The sequence below is a fragment of the Asparagus officinalis genome, chromosome 1 (genome assembly GCF_001876935.1).
Source record: "Asparagus officinalis chromosome 1, Aspof.V1, whole genome shotgun sequence".
NCBI classification, from domain to species: domain Eukaryota; kingdom Viridiplantae; phylum Streptophyta; class Magnoliopsida; order Asparagales; family Asparagaceae; genus Asparagus; species Asparagus officinalis.
Window position 1 is genome coordinate 125,935,197 of NC_033794.1, and position 24,185 is coordinate 125,959,381.

Genomic DNA, 24,185 nt, shown 5'->3' on the forward strand with positions numbered 1-24,185 from the left:
TCTTGAGCCATTTGCTACGCATTCTTGCGCGAAGTGAAAGTCCAAGGCTATATGTGCACTGAGATAAGTAGCACCTGTATTGTCGCAGTACAGTGAGGGCAGTTTAGGGATGTTAATCTATATAGTTCATGAGGAAGATTGTTTACCCATAGTACTCCAGCATTTGCATTTGCGAGGGCTTTGTATTCGGCCTCTAAGGAGGATCGAGAGACGGGTTTTTTGACAAGCCTATTTCCATGAGATTACATTTGAGCCGAGGTAGAGGATGTATGCGGTTATTGACCAGCCATTGTCACCATCGTCACCCCAATCAGATTCGCTGAAAGCTTGGAGATCGAGTGAGAGGGGGTGCCTCGATGTAGATAGAGACCATGATGGATTGCGCTTTTTTAGATAGCGAAGGACACGTTTGAGTGCCATACAATGCAATTCTATGGGTGAATGCATGAATTGTGATAGACGATTGATAGCGAAGGGCACATCGGGTCAAGTAAGAGATAGGTATTGAAGTCTACCAACGGGTTTGCGATATGGAGTGGGATCTATAGAGGCGGTCCCATCACAAAGCAGGAGTGAGGTAGTGGTGCAGATGGGAGTATTGATTTCCTTAGCCCCTGCCATGGATAAGGAATGTAGTATGCCAGCAATATGACGATGTTGAGAGAGGAACAGGTCGTGGGATCTGGGAATAACTTCCACACCAAGAAACTGATGAAGGTCTCCGAGATCCTTTAGAGAGAAGCGTTGTCCAAGTTGCTGGACAAATGATCCTAGGAAGTTGTTGTTGTTGCCGGTAAGGATGATGTCATCGATATATACAAAGAAGTAGGCTATAGCGGTATCCTTGGAGTAGATGAAGAGTGATGCATCCACCACAGAGTTAGTGAAAGCTACTTATAGAAGATAGCCTTTTAGTTATTGGTATCATGCTCGAGGCACTTGTTTTAGAGCATATAAGCTTTCTAAAGTTTGCATGCATGGTCGGGTAAGGAAGAGTGAATGAAGCCCAGAGGTTGAACCATATAGAAACTCATCATGAAGAGTGCCATTGAGGAATGCATTGTTGATATTGTGTTGGTAGAGTGACCATCCATGAGAGAAGACGAGGCACCGTACTACACGGATTATAGTTGGTTTTGTGACCATACTAAATGTATCAGAAGATCTATTTACAACCAACGAGATTTTTATTTGTTTGCGGTACAAGGTCTCATGCCTCATTTCTCATTAGGGCATCAAATTCTTCTGACATTGCAGCACGCCATTTGGGATCCTTCACTGCTTGAGACACTCATGTTGGTTCGAGGATTGAAGATATAGGGTGAATGGTGCAGGTATGGTTGATATATAAGAAGTTGAAGTATTTAGATTTGTGCTTCGTAGGGATATAACCAAATGTATTTAGTGAAGTGATCAACAAAAATTAGGTAGTAACGAAAACCATCACATGATATTTCTGTGAGTCCCAAGGCATCAGTATATAGTAGCTGTAGAGGTTTTGAAGCATTTAGTGAGTTTTCATCAAATGCGAGCTTATGGCTTTTATTGCAATCACATGAGTTACATTGAAAGTCGTTGACTAGAGAAACATTAGACGCTAGTTTATCGGAGCGAACACTAGGTTGGAGAATTCGATTGGAAGGGTGACCAAGATGATAGTGCCACTCACTTATTTCAGACTTTGATGTGGAGTTTATTTGATGGGTGACTCGACTTCGGAAGAAGTTGACATTATTACGGTTATCCCCGTGAAGAAGAGGCGCCCCCCGTGCAAAGGTCCTTCACCAAGAAATGTAGAGGAAAAAAATTCAAGTGAGATTTGATTGGTTTTGCATAATTTTGCAATTGAGATTGGATTTTGAGTAAGCTTTGTTGGAAAGGGGAATTTGGAGATGATTGCAGTTGAGTTTCGTGGAGAAGCCACGGATCAAGGTTGAGCTTTTAATCACAAGTCTCTGATACCATAGAACGGTTAACTTCCTTGATTGAATTGCTGTATACAATTGGCTTGATTTATAGCCATAAATTTGCAATCTTCAGGTAACAAATTACTGTAATCATGGTAGGCAATTTCTAGCTAATTGATTTGTTATCTTTGGGATCCTGAATTGATATTGCTGACATATTTTCTAAGTGAATATGTAAAATGTCATGATTAAAGTAAGAACCATAGGATATGTAAAATGTCACGGTTAAAGTAAGAGACACATGACTCGTAGGTATCTGGTAATCCCAACTCTAATCGCAACCAATTTAAATTTACAAGGGCAAATCCAATGTTCTAACTTCCTAAGGAAAGATCATGAAGACTCCTTACTGAATTTTTGTAAATGTTGTAAGCCGAAGTCAAGTCTACGATAAAGCAATGGATGCTTTTCCTTGTTATACGTTGGATAGAGATATATACCCAAATTCTCCTCCCCATGCAATTTCATTTCAAAGTATCACCTATTAGTCAAGGAAAAAGACAGCTCTATGAAGGAGACCTTTCATTTCTTGACACCATAGGGAGAAATATGTACATTGTTGTTCTTTTGTTATCCCATTCATTACGCAAAATGATATTCGAATACTTCTGTTTAGTTCAAAATATATATATTCATGTGATTTGTGCTAATTGTGAAACTTGGCATTGTTCAGCCATAGTTCTAATATGCAATGTCCTTAATTTGAAGTGTTAGCATTTTTAGATTTTAACTTATGACTTTGGTTGGATATAACAATCACATGCAGATGCCATATCGAAACACAACATTAATTGATACGGTTGCATATGGACTTTGAATGGAAAAGTTGTAGGTCTAATTAATATTTATGGATCACTAATTAGATAAATGAAAAAAACCTCTCAAGAAATTTGACCAATTTTGAGATGATCGCTAAAAAGCTTGGAAATGTCACTTAAACCTTTGAAAACAAAATTTCAGATGACCCCACAAAAGTTGGGAGCTATCTAGAAATTGATTCAAAAAATGCCAAGGTTTAGTGGTCCAATAACATTTCCAAACTTTTTGGAGATGATTTCTCAATAGTGAAACCTCTTGAGAGTTTAATTTGTGAAAATTCAGCATCATTAATATATTATATTTTGCCGACCCTTGTTATACACTACCTAATTAGTATAATAATTCCTCAAGTGAGAATAATCCTATTTGTACAAAATGCATGTACAATAAAGGAGTACATTTAGCACATACATTTCATAATTCTCCTTTCTTAATGATGAATGGAATGTGACTAATGAGAAAGCACTTAATGTTTAGACGCAAAACAAATAAATAAAGAAAGAAAGGAAACCAAAAAAAAAAAAAAAAAGGAAAGAAAGACTTATTATTATCATCAATTATGTGCTCTAGGGTACTTGCTTCAACAGAATTTTCATCAATTACTATTTAAAAAACATATATAAAGCCCGCAAAAGGAAACACTGGCATGTGATGAAAAAAAAGTAAGTTATGATTAAATTTGCAATTAGTGCACACTAGTTAATATCACAATTCTACAATTTTTAGGATTCTGTTATTTTATTTTGGGTTTTTCTATGGGCACTCTATAAGAGAGGAGAGAGAGATGATTGAGAAGAGGATCCCAATACAAATCAGGTGGGCCTCCTCCTCAATCATCTCTCTCTATCTTTCTCTTCTTCTATAGAGTGCCCATGGGCACTCTATAGAAACACCCTTTTATTCTTATCCTAACGAATCATAAAATAATCAATAATTTCACTACATATTACTTATCAGTACTCATTAATTACTCTTATTAATTTGCGGAGCCGTGGACTTGAGCCCAAGTGGGCCAGAGACCTTCTTCAAGCAACCCATGTGCTCACATGCCACATCGAGACCAGAAACATAGAAGAAAGAAGAAGGAAGAGAGAGAGAGAGAGAAGCAAACACTAAGCTTAGATTCTAGAGAGAGAAAGGAGAGTCTTAGAGAGGGGGAGAGAATGAAGGAAAGCGGAGGTGATGGGTTTGTGAGAGCTGACCAAATTGATCTCAAGAGCTTGGATGAGCAACTAGAAAGGCATCTCACAAGAGCTTATACGCTTGAGAAGAAGAAGAAGCAGGATGAAGAGAGGCAAAGAGAGGAGTGGGAGATTGATCCTTCGAAGCTCATCATCAAGACCGCCATTGCCAGAGGAACTTTTGGTACTGTTCATCGTGGGGTCTATGATGGGCAAGATGTCGCAGGTCAAAGTTCTTCTGCCAAGATTGCTTTTTGATTATATTTTTGGGTTTCCCCTTGATCCAATTTAAATACCCATGTTTTAATTTTTGAGGATTTTGTCCAATCAAATATTGCATTTGGGTTCTTAAAATTTCTATGATATTTTTTTTGGTCCTGTTTTCCGTTCGTCGCTTCTAATCCGATATCCATGCTTCAAGTTTGGGACTTGTATCATTATCGTTGATTTATTTGTTATTTATTCCTTTCTGGATCCTTGAATCCTTGCGCTATGAATGTATAGAGTTGACCGCATGTTTATTTTACTCTCCGTGTGACTGCAGTTTTTCATGTTTTATATATATTTAACATAAGATTCCATTCCCCCCTAGGAGATCACCCATTCCCTTTATTCAGTTTTGATTTAAACTATGAATTATTTGCTTTATTTGTGGTTTCTCAAGTCTACTTTTGTACACAGGTTTATATTTTCCCTAGATATCCATTTGATTTCTGCTGAAACATTTTTTTGTAGGTATTGTAAGGATGTAAAACCGTGAATTTTTTCTGCATTAAGCACACATGCAGTTGTCTGAGAGAGAACTCTCCCATCTATTGTTAGTTATAATTCCTTTTTAAAGACCTGATAAATGAAAAACACCCGCTACAATTCTTTGGAGACGCAGTTAGTAGTTTTCGGAAGCAATTATGAATTATTTTTCATATACCAGTTGGAGCATTTATTTCTCCTTTTTCTTCTAGCTTTTCCTGGTCTCTTTCCACAAACGCAAGCATTAATTCTGACAAGCTGCACCTTTCTTGTGATATAATGGAGTATGCATCCTTTAATTGTCAGTAACTCCTTTTGGAGATATTTTCAGTTTATCTCGAAAAAGTTTGGCATGCAGATAGTTGATGAGTCTCACGGGTTGTGTTAGATTTTCTTTGCAGTTAATTTTGATTGGGTACATCTTGTGATATTTGATGGGTAAGTGTTCTTTTCTCAACTTTCTTGTGATCCCAACCTCAGAAAAATCTAGTAAGCTGAGAGTTTGACAAAGTAAACATAATTAATGTAAAAGTAAATGCAGGGGCAATATTTTAAAGCCACTGGTTCAGAGAGTTTGATAACATTAGAATTTTTTCTGTTCCCATGACGTGAAGGAAATGAACTAGGAAGTTACAGTGGTGGCGCTGTTTCAATTGCAATTTCCTAATACATAAGAAGTAAATATCCAGAAAAAAATGCCTCTAATGTTTTCCATGTGAATGCTATCATACTTCTTTTGGAGAAGAGAGATTGCATCCTGCATATCAAATAGTAGATGACTCGGAGGCAAGAAGTTTTGAAATATGGTATTCTTCATGTTAGGATTAGGATTAATTAACTATATTTCTTCTCTCCATTTACGGAATGGGAACAATCAGTGGTTTTTTCCTCCTCATTTAGTCATTATCCCAACTTATAATCTTTCCTTGGTCCAGAACAATGGCATTCGAGAATGACAGTTCACTTAAAGTCATCATCGTTTTATCCAGTCAATAAAGCGTTCAATATATCATTGAGACTGCATTTTTCTTTAAATCATACTCTTTCCAGCGTTCCATAGCACGAACAATTGTTAAGCCATGTGAATTGAAACTCCTCATTTTCGAACTGAACCTCATAATATTAGTAAGTTGGGTGAGTGAATCATAAGCCATATGGCTGAAAATCAGTATAACATCATAAAAAAGAGGTTATAATTAAATATAATTTGGAAAAAAGAGATAAAGGTACCGATCAAATTTTGCAAATAATGCACATGCTTTCTTTATAAATTTACAATGTTTTAGCAAAAACTTGTTTTATATAGTTCTGTATTTTATATATTGGATATCTGCCATAGATAGTTAATTCCCCTTCCAGTTCATGGTAGGTAGTGTAAGTACTACTTCAAAATATCTTGCACATCTACTTGTACTACATTATGTTTAATTTTATTATTGTATTGTACAGTGTATACACAAACTATTCTATGTAATAGAAGCATCCTTTTTAGCATTGAACTCTTCAACTTCTTTTTCTTAACTAGTTAGTTATTACTTTCAGTGAAGTTACTTGACTGGGGGGAAGAAGGTACCAGGACTGAAGCTGAAATTGCTTCTCTTCGGTCAGCATTCTCTCAGGAAGTTGCCGTTTGGCACAAGCTTGATCACCCAAATGTCACAAAGGTTAAAATATCAGATTATTTCTATCTTAATTGTTCTGAAATTTCTTGAGTAGGTTATAACATTTTTTACATGAATTGTTCTGGAATTAGTATATCCTTAGATGAATACTATTATCTAAAATTTTCATTTGTACAGCTCCGGTTGCTTGAATATTATTACTGAAATGCTTCATTACCATGAGTTGTTTGAACATAAGATGGGTCCTTTTCTTTCTCCTAGTACGAGGAAAAAAGTTCGTTTTGTTATTGGTTTGTGAACTTGAACTTATGACCTCCGTATCACAAATCATATTACACTCAACTTGTCTTGGCATGGAACATAAATTTTCACCCTCTAAAAATTTATTAGACTCGAAATACTTAAGCTAACAGGTAGCGGACTCCTATATTGCTTAAAGGTAAACATCATGGTAGTCTTCTTAGGCAAGGAAAATATTAACAGAGACTGGTGTATACATGGAGGAAACACGTATAACAAAGATACATTAAATCTTTGCTTCGGGAGATAAGGAGCTACTTTTACCTGAAAGCTTAATCTTATTGTTTGCAGCCCAATTCTTTTAGGAAAATGCTTGCAAGTTAAAGTTATATAAGAGGAAATGGAACTTTCCTGCACACGGACTGCGTTAAATCATGTAAATAAAAGCACATGTTTGATCCTAGGACTTCGTGAAAGCCTTGGTAAGAATAACCACCTTATTGCAAAATCTTAATTAAATACGTAGAAAATTTCACATATTATTTAAAGCAGGACATCTTAACCATGGATGTAAAGCAAGTATATTTTAGCAAATTTCAAATATTTCATGGATTTCCTCCTATTTCATTTCATGTTATCCAATCTTCAATAAATCAGTTAATGAATCTCAAAGTTTTCTTTAGACATGTAGGCGGCCCGTCTTGAGCTTGTTTCAAGTTTGTCTAGACAAATTGATAGATTCATTGACTGATATATCAATGTTTTGGATGGAGCTAAAAATGGAGAACTGTGAATGGTACATACATCTTGTCACAGGGCCTTGACACTATACCAAAACTCCGAAGTTATCGTAAGGGTTGAGGTTAATTTTATATTCTAACATGCCCCCGCAGGTTGGACGTCCTTTTCATGAGCAAAACCTGAACTCACGCAGTGGTATCAAGTTCATAAAATCTAGATTAAATTCATGGTTAGTGGGAATTGAACCAGGGTTACTTTGGTACCATGTCAAAGGATCCTGTCACTACATCAAAATTCTGAAGTTGTAGTAAGGGTCAAGGGTTATAATTTTATGTTCTAACACATCTCAAGTAGATTCATTATCTTAGGACAGACTATTGAAATTATGGGTGAAATATTCTTTACAACTTGCCATTCAAATTTATGAGAATCATAATATAGACATACGGTCTTATGACTCTTATCTACTTATCATTTTGTGGATCAGTTGCATAATTTCATTTCTTGCTGGGGAAGTTTATAATCTTAGCATTCCATCGTACTCCAAAAATATCCCTGACTCACAATCATGATCACATGCGACAAAAGAATACATCAGTATTTATAGTCTTCCCATTTTGCCGAGGCAAGTCTACTGTTGCTTTCTTTGTTAGAATGTTTGCTATGTCAAACTTATAGAAGCTATAAACCAGATTCATAGACATGCAGTACATTGTCATTGGAATTAGCACCGCACATCTATATTTCTGCACAGTTCATTCACTGCTGATAGTTTAGAGTAGGTGTTCGTTTAATCCGTGCTACTTTATGCATGTTGTAGGTTACCACGATGGTGAAGTGATTGATTGTTGTCCTTAGACTAGCTAATACCATATTTCATAGTTTAAAGTCGTGCATCTTCGAGGATACAGATAATACATGGACATGGTATTTGCCAAGCATATGTTTTCTCATTAAACTATTATATAGTAGGTTTGTAACAAACAAATATGTAGTACTTGCATGTTAATTCAGAAACATACTTTCAGTGGTTTTAATTATTACAAGTTTATCTGAGGGTAAACTGCTACAACAAATACCTGTAACAGTTTTAGCTTATGTTACGCCGTATTCTTATAATGCTTATTTCTTTTCTGCATTCAATCTTCCTTTGTTCTCCCTCTGCATGCTTATTTTTCTCTTTCCCTGACCTAAGTTTTATTGAATAAAAAAATCAAATACATTATGCAGTTTATTGGGGCTACAATGGGTGCAACTGGTCTAACAATTCAAACAGAAAATGGTCTTCTCGGGATGCCAACTAGTGTTTGCTGCGTGGTTGTGGAGTACCTTGCGGGGGGTACATTAAAAACATATCTTATAAAGAATCGGAGAAGGAAACTAGCATTCAAAGTTGTGGTCCAGTTGGCTCTTGATCTTGCAAAGGGGTAAGCATTTGTTCAGTAAGTTTTAGAGTAAATTTCACAACTCCCCACCAAATAAGTTTGGGCGTTTTTCTCTTAAGGGGTGTTTGGATCAATTTCTACAAATTATAGGAAATGTTTTCCACCCAAAATATGATTTCCTTGTATTTCTTAAAAAAATTAAATTATAGGAAATGTTTTCCACCCAAAATATGATTTCCTTGTATTTCTTAAAAAAATTATAGGAAAAGTTTTGAGACTTGTATTTCTTAAAAAAATTATAGGAAAAGTTTTGAGAAGTCAAAAAGTACCAATTTTCTTGTTTTTTTACTTTGCTTGTTTGGTTCAAAACAAGAAAATGGCTCATAACTTTATAGAAAATAGCAAGGTTTCCTATAATTTGTAGATATTGAACCAAGCAACCCCCCCTAAATTTATAGAAAAGTGTCAATATGGTGTCAGATTTCTGGATGATTTCCGCCCATTTTGAGAGGATTTTAATTTCTGTAAATTTTGGTACTTTTTTGTACTTTACAGAGAATATTTCTGTAATTTTTTTTGAACCAAACACAATTTACGAAAATCTACATAAAATTTTTAATTACAGAATTGTCATTATTAGACATTTTGAGAAAACTTTTATAAAATTGTGCAACCCCCCTTAAATCCCAAAAAGTTTGAAAATTTCACTTTACCATCAATGAGTAAAATCCAGAAAACCCCCAAATCTTTTAATATTTTTACGAACCCCCATGACAACATTACATGAAGTAGCATTGATTTAGAGTTTTGAAGGATAAACAAATTTTGGGCATTGGGAGCCCCAACTTGGCAGCTAACATGAACAGGGAATTAGAACAAGAGCGAAAAGTGATTGTAGGGTGAAACATAAAAGAGGACACAAAGCTTCCCCCCTGCATGTAGGGGTCTTTTGACAGAACGTGATATGCACGTCACAAGTCAGAACAAGTGTTGGTAGCTTCGGGGGTTTTCTGACAGAACTTATTGGGGATTAAGTGAAATTTTCAAAGTTTTTTGGGGGTTGAGTGAAGAATGCCCTAACTTTTTTTTTGGTTGGTTTTTTTTTCCGGGGGTGGGGGCGCTAACTTTTAATCTTATTTGTCGATGTTATCAAATGATTATGGTTGAAATGCACTTGCATTATTTAGGTTGAGTTATCTTCATTCAAAAAAAATTGTGCATCGAGATGTGAAGACGGAGAATATGCTTCTGGATAAAACGAGAACTGTAAAAATTGCTGACTTTGGGGTTGCTCGTGTAGAGGCACAGAATCCAAATGATATGACCGGCGAGACAGGAACTCTTGGTTACATGGCGCCTGAGGTATGCAAAAAAAAAAAAATTCTTTTTTAATGTTATTACAGTTTTTTCTTGATGATTATTCATCATTACCATATAGAATGAATCTTGAAGGTTGCATCTTTTTTGGAATGTAGAATGCAAGTATAGCACTTAGAGAAGTACCGCTAGATCTTTCTCTAATTTTTCTTCTTTCTCCAGATTTTCTGTTGGTTTACGATTTTCATTTTCCTTGCTTTTTGTATATCACTGCATGCGCCCCTAAATGCATCACAGGACATAAAATGGATTTGCCCCGGCGGGGGGGGGGGGGGGGGGGGGGGGGGGGGGGGGGGGGGGGAGGGTTGGTTTTTTGTTTGGGTGGAAATTAATCTAGCTCATCAAGATTTACACACTCCAACAGCTCTCAACAATTTGGAGAGGAAGTGGAGGAGGAATATTATTTTCCATACCCATCCATTTGCCTATGATACATAATCTGAACTAAAGCCCAACCGATGTGAAATGAGGTAGCAAATTCTGGCACTGTGAATAAGTTTACATACCTCTTTGAGCCCATCATATAACCCTCAAAAGTCTACATAACTGGCATCTATAAACTCTCAAGATATATCAAACCCACCTTAAAAGCCACATATTATGGTCTTTGAAAGCCGACAATATATCAATAAAGCCCCCCCCCCACCCACCACCCCCTCTTAACACAGTCCACAAGATACTCGAGATCTTTTCTTTTTCTTTGATATCTTGTACAGTCTCATCTGGCTAAGTAGTATATGGTGTCTTTCTACTGATTGTAGGTACTAAATGGAAACCCCTACAACAGAAAATGTGATGTCTACAGCTTCGGTATTTGTCTCTGGGAGATATATTGTTGTGATATGCCATATCCTGATCTCAGCTTCTCCGAGGTCACTTCTGCTGTCGTTCGACAGGTAATCTCCCGTTGCTTGATTGAATGAAACAAGTATAAACAAACAATAACTACAAAATGAAGTCAAAGCCTTTATCCCAAATTTTGGGGTTCGCTACATGGATCCTATTCTTTCACTAATTTAACTATTAGTATTTTTTGTACATATACCCCTTAATTATGCGTATTTGCGAAACTACCCAACTCAGTTTTGCAAAACTACCCCCAAATTATCAAGTTTGGATAAAAATGCCCCCAAATCATAAATTATCAACTTTGATAGGCTATTTGTAATTGCAATGTAAATATGTCAACAAAAGAGTCAAAATTTCACTATATCCAACAAATTGATGATTAATTGATTTGGGTGTATATATATATATATATATATATACTTGGTAGTGAGTTGGCATATTCCCCTCCACTCATTGAAATCGGGGCTCATATTCACATGGTTGGGGAGTGGTTGGGAATTGGAATGAGTAGATGAGAATAGGATACCTCACTACCAATCACAAAATTTGTGCTTGGTACAAGCATACCCAATTTTCTCTATATAAATGTATGCATGTATGTATGTTCCAAAGTTGATGATTTGGGGGTAAGTTGGCAACGCCGAGACTGGGGTAGTAGTTATGACTACAAACAAAACAATCCTTCAATAAAAAAAAAGATTGGTAATTTCTTTGCCCACTGCAGAATTTGAGACCTGAGATCCCTAGGTGCTGCCCGAGCTCTCTAGCAAATGTCATGAAGAGATGCTGGGATGCGAATCCTGATAAGAGGCCAGAAATGGACGAAGTGGTTTCAATGATCGAGGTGATCGATACCTCCAAAGGCGGAGGAATGATCCCTGTTGATCAAAGAAGGGGGTGTTTGTGGTTATTGGGAAAGCGCCGAGGCCCTTAATTGTTACAGAGATTCCTAGCAGTTGAAGGTTTACAAGTTCGGTGACCGACCTGTTCCTGAAGAATTTCAGCTGAGACGGTGTTGTGGCGCTTGGGGTCGAATTGGCAAGTCACTATTTTATGTAAAGATTTTCTTTTGAGGTTTTATGTTTGGTTAGATAATTGATAGGACTTCCTAATGTAATGGAGATGATTGTTATTGATTATATGGTATGATGTTTGTTTAATTGCTTTGTGGATATGGTTGTTATTGATTATATGGTGTAATGTTTTGCATAAGGGCTGTTTCCAATTTTGATTGGTGGAGGGTTTTTTCTTAAAGTCTGTTTATGCAGATAACTCCCTCATCTATGTCTTCATCTATGTCTTGAGCTGTACTTACCGTCCTTTTAACTATTTTACCAACACTTAACATCTTGAATCCTCATTTTAAGGGGGATAAAATTTCCGACAACTCCCTCTACTTTAAGATTCTGGGAGTGCTGTGTTAGTAAAATCACTGAAAGATGCAATTACGGATAGGGAAGTCTGATGGATAAAAGTTCCCGGGGTGTTTGAGTAAAAGAAAAGATAGGAGGGGTTACGTGCGAAACTACCAAAAGAGTCAGGGTGTTATCTGAAATTAACCAACCCGGAGGAAAACTTGGTTTTGTTGATTTTCACGTTTTAAAAGCATCGTCTCTCTCTCTCTCTCGTCCCCACCAATCAAACGCTATATTTATTGCGAATTCATCCCCCAAAGTCCTACAAATTTCAACAACCTCCCAGATCCCCAAAAAACTTTTCATCAATGGCCGCGAAACCTCCGCTCTCGTTCTCCTCTCCCTGCTCTCTCTTCGTTCCAAGATCGCTGAAGCTCGGCGATCCTTCGCGCTCCCGGCCCTTCGGGCGGCGAACCCTGAAGTGACGCTGCCGCACCGCCGATGCCTCCGTGCGTCGTCGGGCTGAGTCCGCTTCTAGCGCCATTGATTTCCTCACGCTCTGCTGTCGCCTCAAGGTGAGAATCAAACGACTGATCTCGATCGATTGATCGCTATATATATCTTGATGTTGCGCTTTAATCGGTGAAAATTTGTGGTGTAAAAACTGAAGGGGCGCATTTGCTTTCAAATGTTGCGTTGAAACTTGGATTGGATTGATAACTTGCGTTGAAACTTGTCATTCATATTTTTGCCGGTATCTGATTCATTAGTTGTCGTAATCAAGGAACGCTTAAATTTTTAGTAGTTGTTGTTAAGGGGGGGTTATTCATTGGAGTAATTTGGGGTAAATTGGGTTAAATTGTTCCAATAGGGTAATTTTACCCAATGGGATAATTTGAGTGGGATGAAGTAGGGTAAAATGAGATAATGAGATAATTTGAGTAGGACAATTGTTATGACATCTTTTTATAATATTATATTTATAGTTCAATTAAGTTCAAGTTTAACTTGATATAACATCAAATGACTAAGTAAATAATAGTTATAATATAAAATAGTATTATTTTTTAAGATTATTTTAATATAAAATATTAAAAATAATATTAATAATATTAATATTAATCAATCTTTAAATATTTTGATGTTTAATTATTTTAACTATTATGCTATATTAACAAATTAGTAGATAAAAAATACGATTTCATATGCTGTAATGCTAAAGTAGATAAAAAACAAACATCTTTTTGATATTATAATACGATTTCATTTTCTTAAACAACTTAGTGGATTGGACTAAGAGAAGTAATTTGCCTTTTGAAAAGATGAATTAGTATTCAAGAATTCATCAAAATACTGTAAACTAAAAGTAGAAGACTACATTACCACAAATAGAACTCGCTGAGAATAGCACAATATTCATTCTTAAACTTCCAATTATTCACCAAAATTATACAATCATATACCCAGATACCCGTATACGTCTCCTTAAAATATTCATCTGAAATTAAGGTGTTCCTATCACCAAATATTTGGGCCCTTCAAAGAACAGCGCAATGAATTACACAGCCTGAAATCAGTAACAACTGGTGCACGAAAACTACATCAAAATATCTCTTTGATAAAAGAGTTATTGATGTTCCAAGAAAAGTTGTACTATAAATCAGTTCGGCCTACAGATTAACAACACATCAAGAACGCTGAAACGGGCCTTTAAATCTCCAATATGGTTCTAATCTGATCTGGTGAATGCCTCACCAGTGACTTTGGATCAGGGTAATGATTCTGAGAATCGGTGATTACTCCATAGAGAAGCTCGTATGCTCCTGAAAGAGCCCTAGAAACACGAGCGGATGCTTCATCACGCAATTTAGGCACTTGCAACTGTTCAAACTCTGGTAAGGAGCCTTCATTTCCGGTGACAAGCCCAAAAAAGGTTCTTAAGCATTCTGACATAACTTGCGGAGACATATCTTCAACCTCCGCTAAAGGCGAACGGCAGCGGACGATCTAGAGACAGCGCCGACGCCGCACGAGCTCGAGGCGGAGAGAGGAGGTTGGATCTGGGGTATTTGTGTCGGCTCCAATTGGGGGAATTTGGTTCCAGCAAACGTTTTGGGGTAAAATTTTGGGGTGGGGCTGCCAATTGCTTTTATAGGTGGGATAATTTAGGGAAAAGTTGGGTATTTGTCTCATATTTACCCCAACAAACCAATAACACCACATAGATTACCCCAATTCCAATTACCCCAATGAATAACACCAAACATTATTGTTCTAAAAATTACCCCATTATCCCAACAATTACCCCAATGAATAACCCCCCCTAAGAGTCCATTTAGGCAGATTGAGTGAGTGGCGCGGGTGTTGTTGTTGGTATTGCGCTGTTTCCCCTGGTCTAGGCTAGTGTGAGGCCGAAAGGGTGATGCTGGGATTGCAGTGTTTGACCGAGACCAAACTTGTTTGAAGTTAGCCTGCATGCACATCAGGACTTCGGAAGTGTGGTATGCAATGAGGGTTCATGTAGCCCCACATTGACTAAACGGGTAGTCAATTATGGGTTTATGATCGATTTTGGTTCTCTTCCTCAAACAACTAGCTCTCTTATGTTATACCCCCAGTTATGAAGAATGCACCTCTTTCAAGGGGAAAAAAAGGTTTGGTTTGAACTTTGAAGCCTGTGCTATATTGGGTTTTGGCAACTGAATTGTTAATTTACTTCCGTCTGAGTTTGATAATTCATATCCTAACATATGTTAAGGCTTAGAAGAAATTTTCACAATGAACCCATTCCTAATTTTATTCTCAAAACTCGACCCACTTCAAAGTTTATTATCAAAATCGACCCACTTTCTCGTCACGTCAGTCTTGTGGCCAGAAAGTAGGTCGATTTTAAAAAAAACCGTGATCCTAATTGGTCGGGGCTGTCAACCCTGATTAATTAGGAGCTTGCCCGCTACGTTGTTGTAATTTGGCAGCTAAACAAGTCCTAGTTCGAAACATCGACTAATTTAGCGTGTGCAAAATTTATCGGGGTTCCCAACCCCGACCATTTAAAAAAATTACGATCCTAATTGGTCGGGGTTGCCAACCCCGACTAATTAGGAGCTCGCCCGCTACGTTGTTGTAATTTTACAGCTAAACATTTCGAATTAGGCGTTTTGAAATGGTCGGGGTTCCCAACCCCGACCATTTAGCAGAGTGTGGCCACCTCACATTTGAAATGGTCGGGGTTCCCAAGCCCGACCATTTTGAAAAGACCATCCAACCCACACTTTACTGAAAAATCTCTCTCATGCTAATACATATCAATCCACAAGTTTAACACCAACTCTCTTGCTACGCACGTATCAATCCATAATCAATTTCAAACACAAATAACCACATATCTTTATATAATCATTACATCTATAACATATATTTTACAAAAATGTAACATTCAATTTACTTATTAAAAATCCAACCATAATCAAGTCACCGTAGCATTTCAAATGTAAACATCATAGCATTTCAAACATAAACATCGTATGAAATATATCAGAATTTAACAAATATTTAGAACTCTCTTTTCCTCTCCCTCTCTCTCTCACTCTTCTTCCTCTCCCTCTCTCTCTCACTCTTCTTCCTCTCCCCCTTTCCCCGTTCACCTTCATCACGAGCTCGGATGATCTCAACGTCCAGTTGTATGTGAACTTATGAGCGCATGACATCCTCGTCAACTTGAACATGCTGCGAACATCCGGCTTGAGCTTGTTGTGAGCCTCTAGCTTCATCATGTGCACGACTTGAGCCTGTTCTCGTGTGTCCTCGAACCCGTCGACGCTCGTACCCTATAAGATGTTCATCACGTCCATCACGTTTCGCATTACGCGTCCTCCTAAGAGCGGACTGAATTTTTCCTATGATGAGAACAAACGCGTTCCTCGCTCCTGGCTCGGTAGTCGTTCTCAATGCATCATGTGCAATAGAAGCAACTTCATCGAGTTCTTGTACCTATAAGATAACAAGCGAAAGATGATTATTAGCAAGTGGATGATAATAAAATAATAATCACAAAATAATTGTATATTTTGCTTATACACTTATCAACTATCTCTCAACTGACCCTCTCGGTATGTACTTCTTAGGTGCTTTGTTCTTCCGAAATATCCATCGACGAGTAATCCCCCAATACCATCGTAAGTACACATCTAGGTCGGGTTCGTCTCAGCCCTCATCATCACTACAGTCTCCTCCCTCAACTCTCAATTTTGAATGTAAGCATGACGAATTATCTCCCAATTTGCGTGATGTGCTCCTCTTATGGGATTTCGCTCTATTCTTTCTACATGATCTGGAATATGTTGTTTTAATCCAAATTATCGGAACACACGGTCAGACACGTGCATTTCGACAATCTCAAAACATATAATCGGGACTCGAGCACGGCATATATCTTTCCTTCTCTGTAAATATCTGGTAGTGAATCTAAAACCAGTTAATAGGGCATCCACTTGACCTATAAAGAAGATTAAGTAAATTTACATATCAGTAATAAATGATGTATTGATTGAATATATTTAGATATTATGATTTTATACATGTTCATCCTTTATTTGATCAAGCTCGTTCCTGTAGAAGTTTTCGTGACCTTTTAGGGAGGTTTGCTAAGATCTGAAAACATTCTATCTATTTGATATACAAAAGGCTAGTATAGATTGAAATAAATGTATAAAATTACATGTAATCATATATATTACAAACTAATATACCTGCATCCTAATGGAATCTGACCATCAAGAGCGATAGGGTGATGCTGGGATTGCAGTGTTTGACCGAGACCGAACTTGTTCTAAGTTAGCCTGCATGCACATCAGGACTTCGGAAGTGTGGTATGCTATGAGGGTCCATGTAGCCCCACATTGACTAAACGGGTAGTCAATTATGGGCTTATGATCGATTTTGGTTCCCTTCCTCAAACAACTAGCTCTCTTATGTTATACCCCCAGTTATGAAGAATGCACCTCTTTTAGGGGAAAAAAAAGGTTTTGGTTTGAACTTTGAAGCCTGTGCTATATTGGGTTTTGGCAGCTGAATTATTAATTTACTCCCGTCTGAGTTTGATAATTCATATCCTAACATATGTTAAGGCTTAAGCTAACTAGTAAGTCTATATTCCCTGATATAACTAGTGGTTCGAAATTATAGAGTATTTTTTACAAGTCAAGCTGCGTTTTCAAATCCTTGCTATTTAGATTACAATATTCATGGCAAGTAACTTAGCCAATGGGGTGTTTGCTGAGAAATTATGGAGTCATCCACAATCCTATTGTTCAGAAAACTCATAGGGTTCGAGGTGTCTGAGGTTTTGGCATACTAGATGTGGTTTCAGTAACCATAAGATGCTGCACATATATAGAGCAGCAGTGAAGCTGCAGGGACTGCATTGGAACTAAAAGTAGCACAGTTTCTTCAGTGTTGCTGATTTAAGGTATATTGTTTCTTTAAGTCGGGATTTTTTTGATTCATATGGGCTAATAAACAATCTTGCATTAGGGATATTCTACTAGAGGAGTAATGTAGGGGTTGATTTTGTCACTTAAATGGGACTAGTATAATGCACGTGCTTTGCACGTAGACATGTTGTTGTATTTAGTATTATATTATTTAATAAATTATATATAAACATTTTACAAAGTTATTTAATTGCACTATGATTAAAAAAATTTAAATTATACTATAATTAATACTTATACTATTATTAACATACATTTAATAGTTATTTAAATTAGCTTATTATTATATTATTAAACAATTTATTTAGGAGTATAATTATTAAATAATAATGTAATCATTAGTTTAAGCAACACTATTGATATAATTAAACCATTTATACTATTAAATATTTATGTTATGGACATATAAATAATGGCAGTAATTTTTAATATTATATGACTTTATGTTGTAAAGAATATTACCTTGCTCGATAATTAATATCATCTTAGTAATAAAAAATTGGATGGTATAAATTAGAAATACTATTATTTAGGAAAAGTACTTTATATAAAAATATCAGATTCTTGAAATTTATGAGACATTTACTTTCCAACAAAAAGTGAATGACTAACAGATTTCAAAAATTCAATATTTTTATATAAAAGTAACTTTTCTAAATAAAATTATTTTTAATTCATAATCTCCAATTTTTATTACTAAGATGATATTATAATATCGAAAAGTGAGATATTTCTTACAATATAAAGAATCAACCCCTATTTATACTATTATTAATAATTATAATTATGTACAATATTTTATTAAATAAATAATTTTACTATTCCATTACAATTAATAATTCTTTTATAATGAATTATAATATATTTATTAACTTTATTATCATTATAAATTATTAGTATATTCTAGCGAGTGACCAAATATTTTGGGAAAAAGAATAGAAAAGTATATGTCTCATAAATTTCATGGGTCTAAATATTTTTATATAAATTAATTTTCCAAAATAAAAATATTTTTAATTTATAATGTCTAAATTTTTATTACTAAGATGATATTAATTATCAAACAAGGTCATATTCTTTACAACATAAAGAAGTCACCCCTATTTATACTATTATTAATAATTATAATTATGTGCACTAATTTATTAAATGAATGACCTTTACTATTTTATATAATTAATAATTATTTATAATAAATTATCATATATTTATGAATTTTGTTATCATTATAAATTATTAATATATTCTAGCGAACGACCAAATAATTTGAGAAAATAAAGAGGTGCATAGTTAATGAGAGGTTATGATTCATTAGTTTTATAAATAATGATATAATTGTGAGAGATAAAAAATTGAGAGGGTAAAAAGGAAAATTAAAAGTTTTGACATGGGTATTCTCTTTTATAAGTAGTATAGATTAAGCATTAAACTAGAAGAAAATTACAGCTCAATGATCATATATTGTAATTGTTAGTGTCTCCTTTGAAGTAGTATCAGGATTCAACAGTAACAAAACAAAATACATTAAAAGATGCATTAGAAACAAAAAAACTCTGCAGTCCTTTTCTACATTGATATGAAATAAACATACAATGCCTCTTGTTTGCTATTGTCCTACATTTAGAAATTTTGATTCTTTTGACTCAGCCATAATCCGGGCAGGTGTATGGAGGTGCTTCCTTAATAACTTTACTACGTTGTCAATGCTAGCTAGATGTTATGCAAGGTTCTACTTTGACAATTGGCACAACTACCCAGACTTTGTGTAAAGACTGAACTTTAGTTAAGAATAAGGATACATGCTTGTACTCCATGTTACCTACTTAAGAATATTATTTATGATCGAGAGCTTATCGAGTAAAGCTTCCAGATTGAACATGATACAGTAATCATTTTATGCATGATTCACATTTTTACTTCTTTAGTTTGTGCTCTTCTTTCACTTTTCCTTTGACGCATTAGTGTGAGATGGTTGTATTTTTCAATATGTTCTGCAATCTACCGGTCATGCCATTTTGCAGATATCAGCACCATGCATATTTTTGGGTTGACGGTCTGCATATAGTTATTTATACGAACTCAGTTGCTTCTTTTTCTTGGACTCTTTTTTTTTATTTGTAATTGTTTCATTCTTAGACGACAAAAAGGAAGGGATGGATCAACCATGGAATTAAGGGCCCTGAGTCAATTGCTGACCACATGTATCGCATGGCGTTAATGGCCCTGATCGCTGAAGATCTTCCTGGTGTCAATAGAGAAAGGTTAGTGTCTACCTATTGATGACTCTACCTTGCATTTCTTTCTTAACTCTCTGATTATGTCCTTTATTTTGTTCTGTATATTGTTAGTTCATTCATTGATACCCTATTTATTCTTTTTCCTTATATAATTAATTACTTTTGCTTCTAGTTCAATATATTTTCTTAACCTAACGAGAAATTTGCAATTTCCAATTAAGTTGATGAATTATATTCAAGACAAGTTTTAATGATAATGGTTATGGTTTTATGTGCATGATTCGTTGAAGCTGTCTGAAGTTCTCTGTTTATATGTTCTAATTTCCAAGTTCTATCTAGCTTCAATTTAGATCACATACCTGTGACAAACTATGCTTTGGTAGTGAGTTTCTTCTTTAATTTTTTTTTCCATTTGTCCATAACTATTCTATTTTATTGAGTTTGCTTTCTTTAGGCCACAAAAAAGATAGTACTTTAGAAAAGCATCTTGTCTTTAGGATGCCTTAGCATGTATTTCTATCTCCAAGTACTTGTCTTTGGCGACTTCATCTATGAGCAGCAAGGGGTTTTGCAGATGATGTACAAAGAGCCCCGAGATTCATTATCCCATGTACCATAATTATATGTCTTGCTACCATTTCTTTACAGTGTATTTGAATGAGAATTGAATGCTTTTCATGCATGAAATATTCTCAAACTTCGTCATATTGTGTTTCATCCTGTATTCTTTTTATATCTTTGATTTTGTCTTAGCACTGAAGCTAGTCATTTCTAAAAATTTCATGTTAAAGTTGACCTGATACATCTCTCTTTTAAAATAGGTGTATCAAGATTGCCATCGTGCATGACATTGCCGAAGGTAAAATAACTTCGGCTGTTTTTCTTCAGTCAGTTTGGGTTGTGTTTAATCTGCATTAATCATAGCCTTCTCCTACATGCTTATGGTTGTCCATTCCAATTATTGCATCTGTCATACTATATGAACACATATTTTATTGATGTCTATTCTGCTGCGTGCTTAATGGGCTTTTGATTTTGATAGCTATTGTTGGTGATATCACACCCTCGGATGGAATTCCTAAAGAAGAAAAGAGTAGGCGTGAGCAGGCGGCTCTGAATGAAATGTGTGAAGTCTCGGATGGAATTCCTAAAGAAGAAAAGAGTAGGCGTGAGCAGGCGGCTCTGAATGAAATGTGTGAAGTCATTGGTGGAGGATCAAGGGGTACACAATGTTTTTATGTATATGCATCAGTGTGCTACAAAAGCATTGTTACCTAATATTGTGCTTTGTTTTGTGTGCAGCTGATGAAATAAAGGAGCTTTGGGCAGATTATGAAAACAATGCTTCAATAGAGGCTAGTCTTGTGAAGGATTTTGACAAAGTATCATCTAAACCTCTCTTAACTTATCTTCTTTTTTTCCCCCTTGAGAAACCACAGATTTATTTGTTTTAGCTTTATTTATATCACATCGCCATGTTGAATGGAAACCCTATTTATTCATTTTTAATTCATAATTGTGTTGAGTTACAAGAACGTTTTGTATTGATTTATATGTCCCTTAATATTTGAATATACAGTCGATGTGTGTTTAGTGGGGAGTAAGGTCCATATAGATTTGGAAAATCACTTACCAGTATCATATAAATGCAGGTCGAAATGATTCTTCAAGCTTTGGAATATGAAATGGGTATGTGTTCTTTTCTCATCTTGATTTAGTTTCCCTTTTGTTATATGTATCTATGTGTGTTTATGTGTGCGTGTGTGTCCATTGCTTTGTTTTGTTGCATATTTTCTCATTAAGGACTAAGAGACTATTATGTCATGTTATTAACTACAGATTTTCTGCTTAGAGTGCAAGTGATTCACATGCCTTATTTCTTTATATTATGTCATGTTATTAACTACAGATTTTCTGCTTAGAGTGCAAGTGATTCACATGCCTTATTTCTTTATTTATTCCTGTTCTGAAATGCTATTGTAGTTCTTTTGGACTTATAAAAAGTCTTGTCATTTAGTAACATAATTTTTTATTTCTCATGGCAATTCAAACACGCAAACTGAAGTTCTTTGGGATATTTGTCAATTTGGGGTTTAAAACATTGAACTTAGGTGTTTGTGTTGAAAATTACAGACATGCTCTCATAACAAATAACACCGTGACCACATGAATTATCACATATTACCTTTTGGAAGTTCGTGCGGCTGTGGACTGTTTTTTGCATTTAGATCGTACATCCCCTAAAAAGATATTGCATAATTTCCTTATTTTACACAATTGCAATTGTGATACCAGCTCTGTGTTTTTATATCCCCTATGTTCTTACTGGCGTTGGACATCGAACAGACCATGTGTGCATGTTTTTATTGATCAATCGTATAGTAGATTATCATTGAAAGATTATATGCTGCAAACATGCATCGCTTGCTAAAGACCAATAAATCATTGATAATGATTTCCCACATATAAGGCTACAAATCATTAGTTTTAATAATTTTGAAAACATATCTGCAATTGAACTGTTTTCTTTCTCATAGAACTGGGGCCTCTCACAAGCGTGCTCATTTTCTGATGTGTTGTATTATAATAAGAAGCACTCTATTAATCCCACACATTGACCTCATCTAATATTTTTTTGATGGAAAACCTTATCTAATCTTTAATTCATCATTTATCCTGAATTTCTTGCAGACCATGGAAAGGTTTTGGACGAATTCTTTCTTTCAACAGCAGGTACAAAGAAGCTACTAATCATTTGAGAAACATAGCTAAAACCTAGCTTTATTCAGATCTCTCAAATTATTTTGGCTTCAAAAATTACCACCTTGCAGGCAAATTTCAGACCGATGTAGGGAAGAGGTGGGCAGCAGAGGTGACCGCAAGGAGAAATAAAAGGCTAGGGCATCAGGCCTGATTCCTCTCATTGAGTAAAAGCAAAGTGAATTCTCCAAAATAAAATAAAATAAAAAAGGTTTAGATCTTGCCTTGTCATAGCTTATCCTTAGAAAGATCGATAGTGATCCAGGTAATTAATAGTCTTATGCTGTTTACAAACTAGAGCATAAGCCACATTCTAAATTGGTGATTGGATTGCATATTGAGTATGTATCTCTCGGCGGAAAATAGAAAAGAGGAAGAGAAACATGAAGGTGCTCCCTTTGGGGGATCTTCTACCCTTCTTCAGTCGTCTGACCATCAAATTTTGTCCTTCCAGAATTTACACCCTCTTAAAAGCAAGAGTGTAACCTTTATGCTGAAAATGCCTGCTGAAAGCAATGTGATTATTACAAAGTATTATTCTCTTTTATAAGCTTGTTCATTCTGTCGTCTTGAAACCATCTGAACCATCCGCTTATTGGATTCTTGGTCGTCTCCGAATGATGCCTGGGCGAGTGTCAGGTGAGACGTCGAGTCTGATCGCACAAATCGTCAGGCAGGTTAAACTAGAAAAATGCGTATAAAAAATTTGTTCATTTTTCAAATTTCGAAAATGAGGTGGTGGCAGTCTAAAGATTGTCAATGGATTGTGAACGGACTTTGATTATTGAGGGCATTTCTTTCGTTGCGGGCTTCAAGTTCAGATTTCCCTACTAAATGTTGGCACTATCATCCTCTTCCTTAGTAGCTGGCCTGCTCTCAATCCCTTGTAGTTTTAAAATTAGGCTAATCTCTACGGGATTGTGAATCCCGTGGAATTTATAATAAACAAACTATACAGATTGCCAATACCTGTGTAGTGGGCTTAGTGGTTACTACATTTTCTATAGAACAATTTTTCACTTCAGTCCCATTTAATTTTATTATTATTTATTATTAAAATCGACCCTTTTTTTTTATTTACCAAAACCGACCTGATTTTTTGATTAGCAGCTTAATCACCTTCCTAATTAGTTGGGGTTGTCAACCCCGACTATTTAGGAGGGTGTTAAACCCTAATTACCCCGACTATTTAGGAGGGTGTTAAACCCTAATTAGAAGCCTTAAACCTTACAAATTAATGTCCTAAATAGTCGGGGTTGGCAACCCCGACTAATTAGGAAGGTGATTAAGCTGCTAATCACGAAATCGGGTCGGTTTTGATAAATAAAAAAAAGGGGGTCAATTTTAATAATAAAAAATTAGAATGAGGCTGAAGTGAAAAATTGTTCTTTTCTATAAGTCATGTAATGT

At 35.6% G+C, this 24,185-nt stretch overlaps 2 protein-coding genes across 2 annotated transcripts; both read left to right on the forward strand.

The window, feature by feature from the left end:
- Positions 3,813–12,140, forward strand: LOC109833380 (serine/threonine-protein kinase HT1-like). Its single transcript, XM_020401062.1, has 6 exons — positions 3,813–4,193; positions 6,260–6,381; positions 8,551–8,747; positions 9,893–10,067; positions 10,844–10,978; positions 11,656–12,140. Exons 1-6 carry the CDS (start codon positions 3,833–3,835, stop codon positions 11,863–11,865), a joined length of 1,200 nt encoding a protein of 399 aa, XP_020256651.1. The 5' UTR covers positions 3,813–3,832; the 3' UTR covers positions 11,866–12,140.
- On the forward strand, positions 12,782–23,334 carry LOC109833465 (HD domain-containing protein 2). The gene is made up of 9 exons (XM_020401172.1): positions 12,782–12,861; positions 19,915–20,039; positions 20,837–20,874; positions 21,058–21,112; positions 21,182–21,237; positions 21,318–21,397; positions 21,668–21,704; positions 22,707–22,748; positions 22,847–23,334. Exons 2-9 carry the CDS (start codon positions 19,978–19,980, stop codon positions 22,927–22,929), a joined length of 453 nt encoding a protein of 150 aa, XP_020256761.1. The 5' UTR covers positions 12,782–12,861; positions 19,915–19,977; the 3' UTR covers positions 22,930–23,334.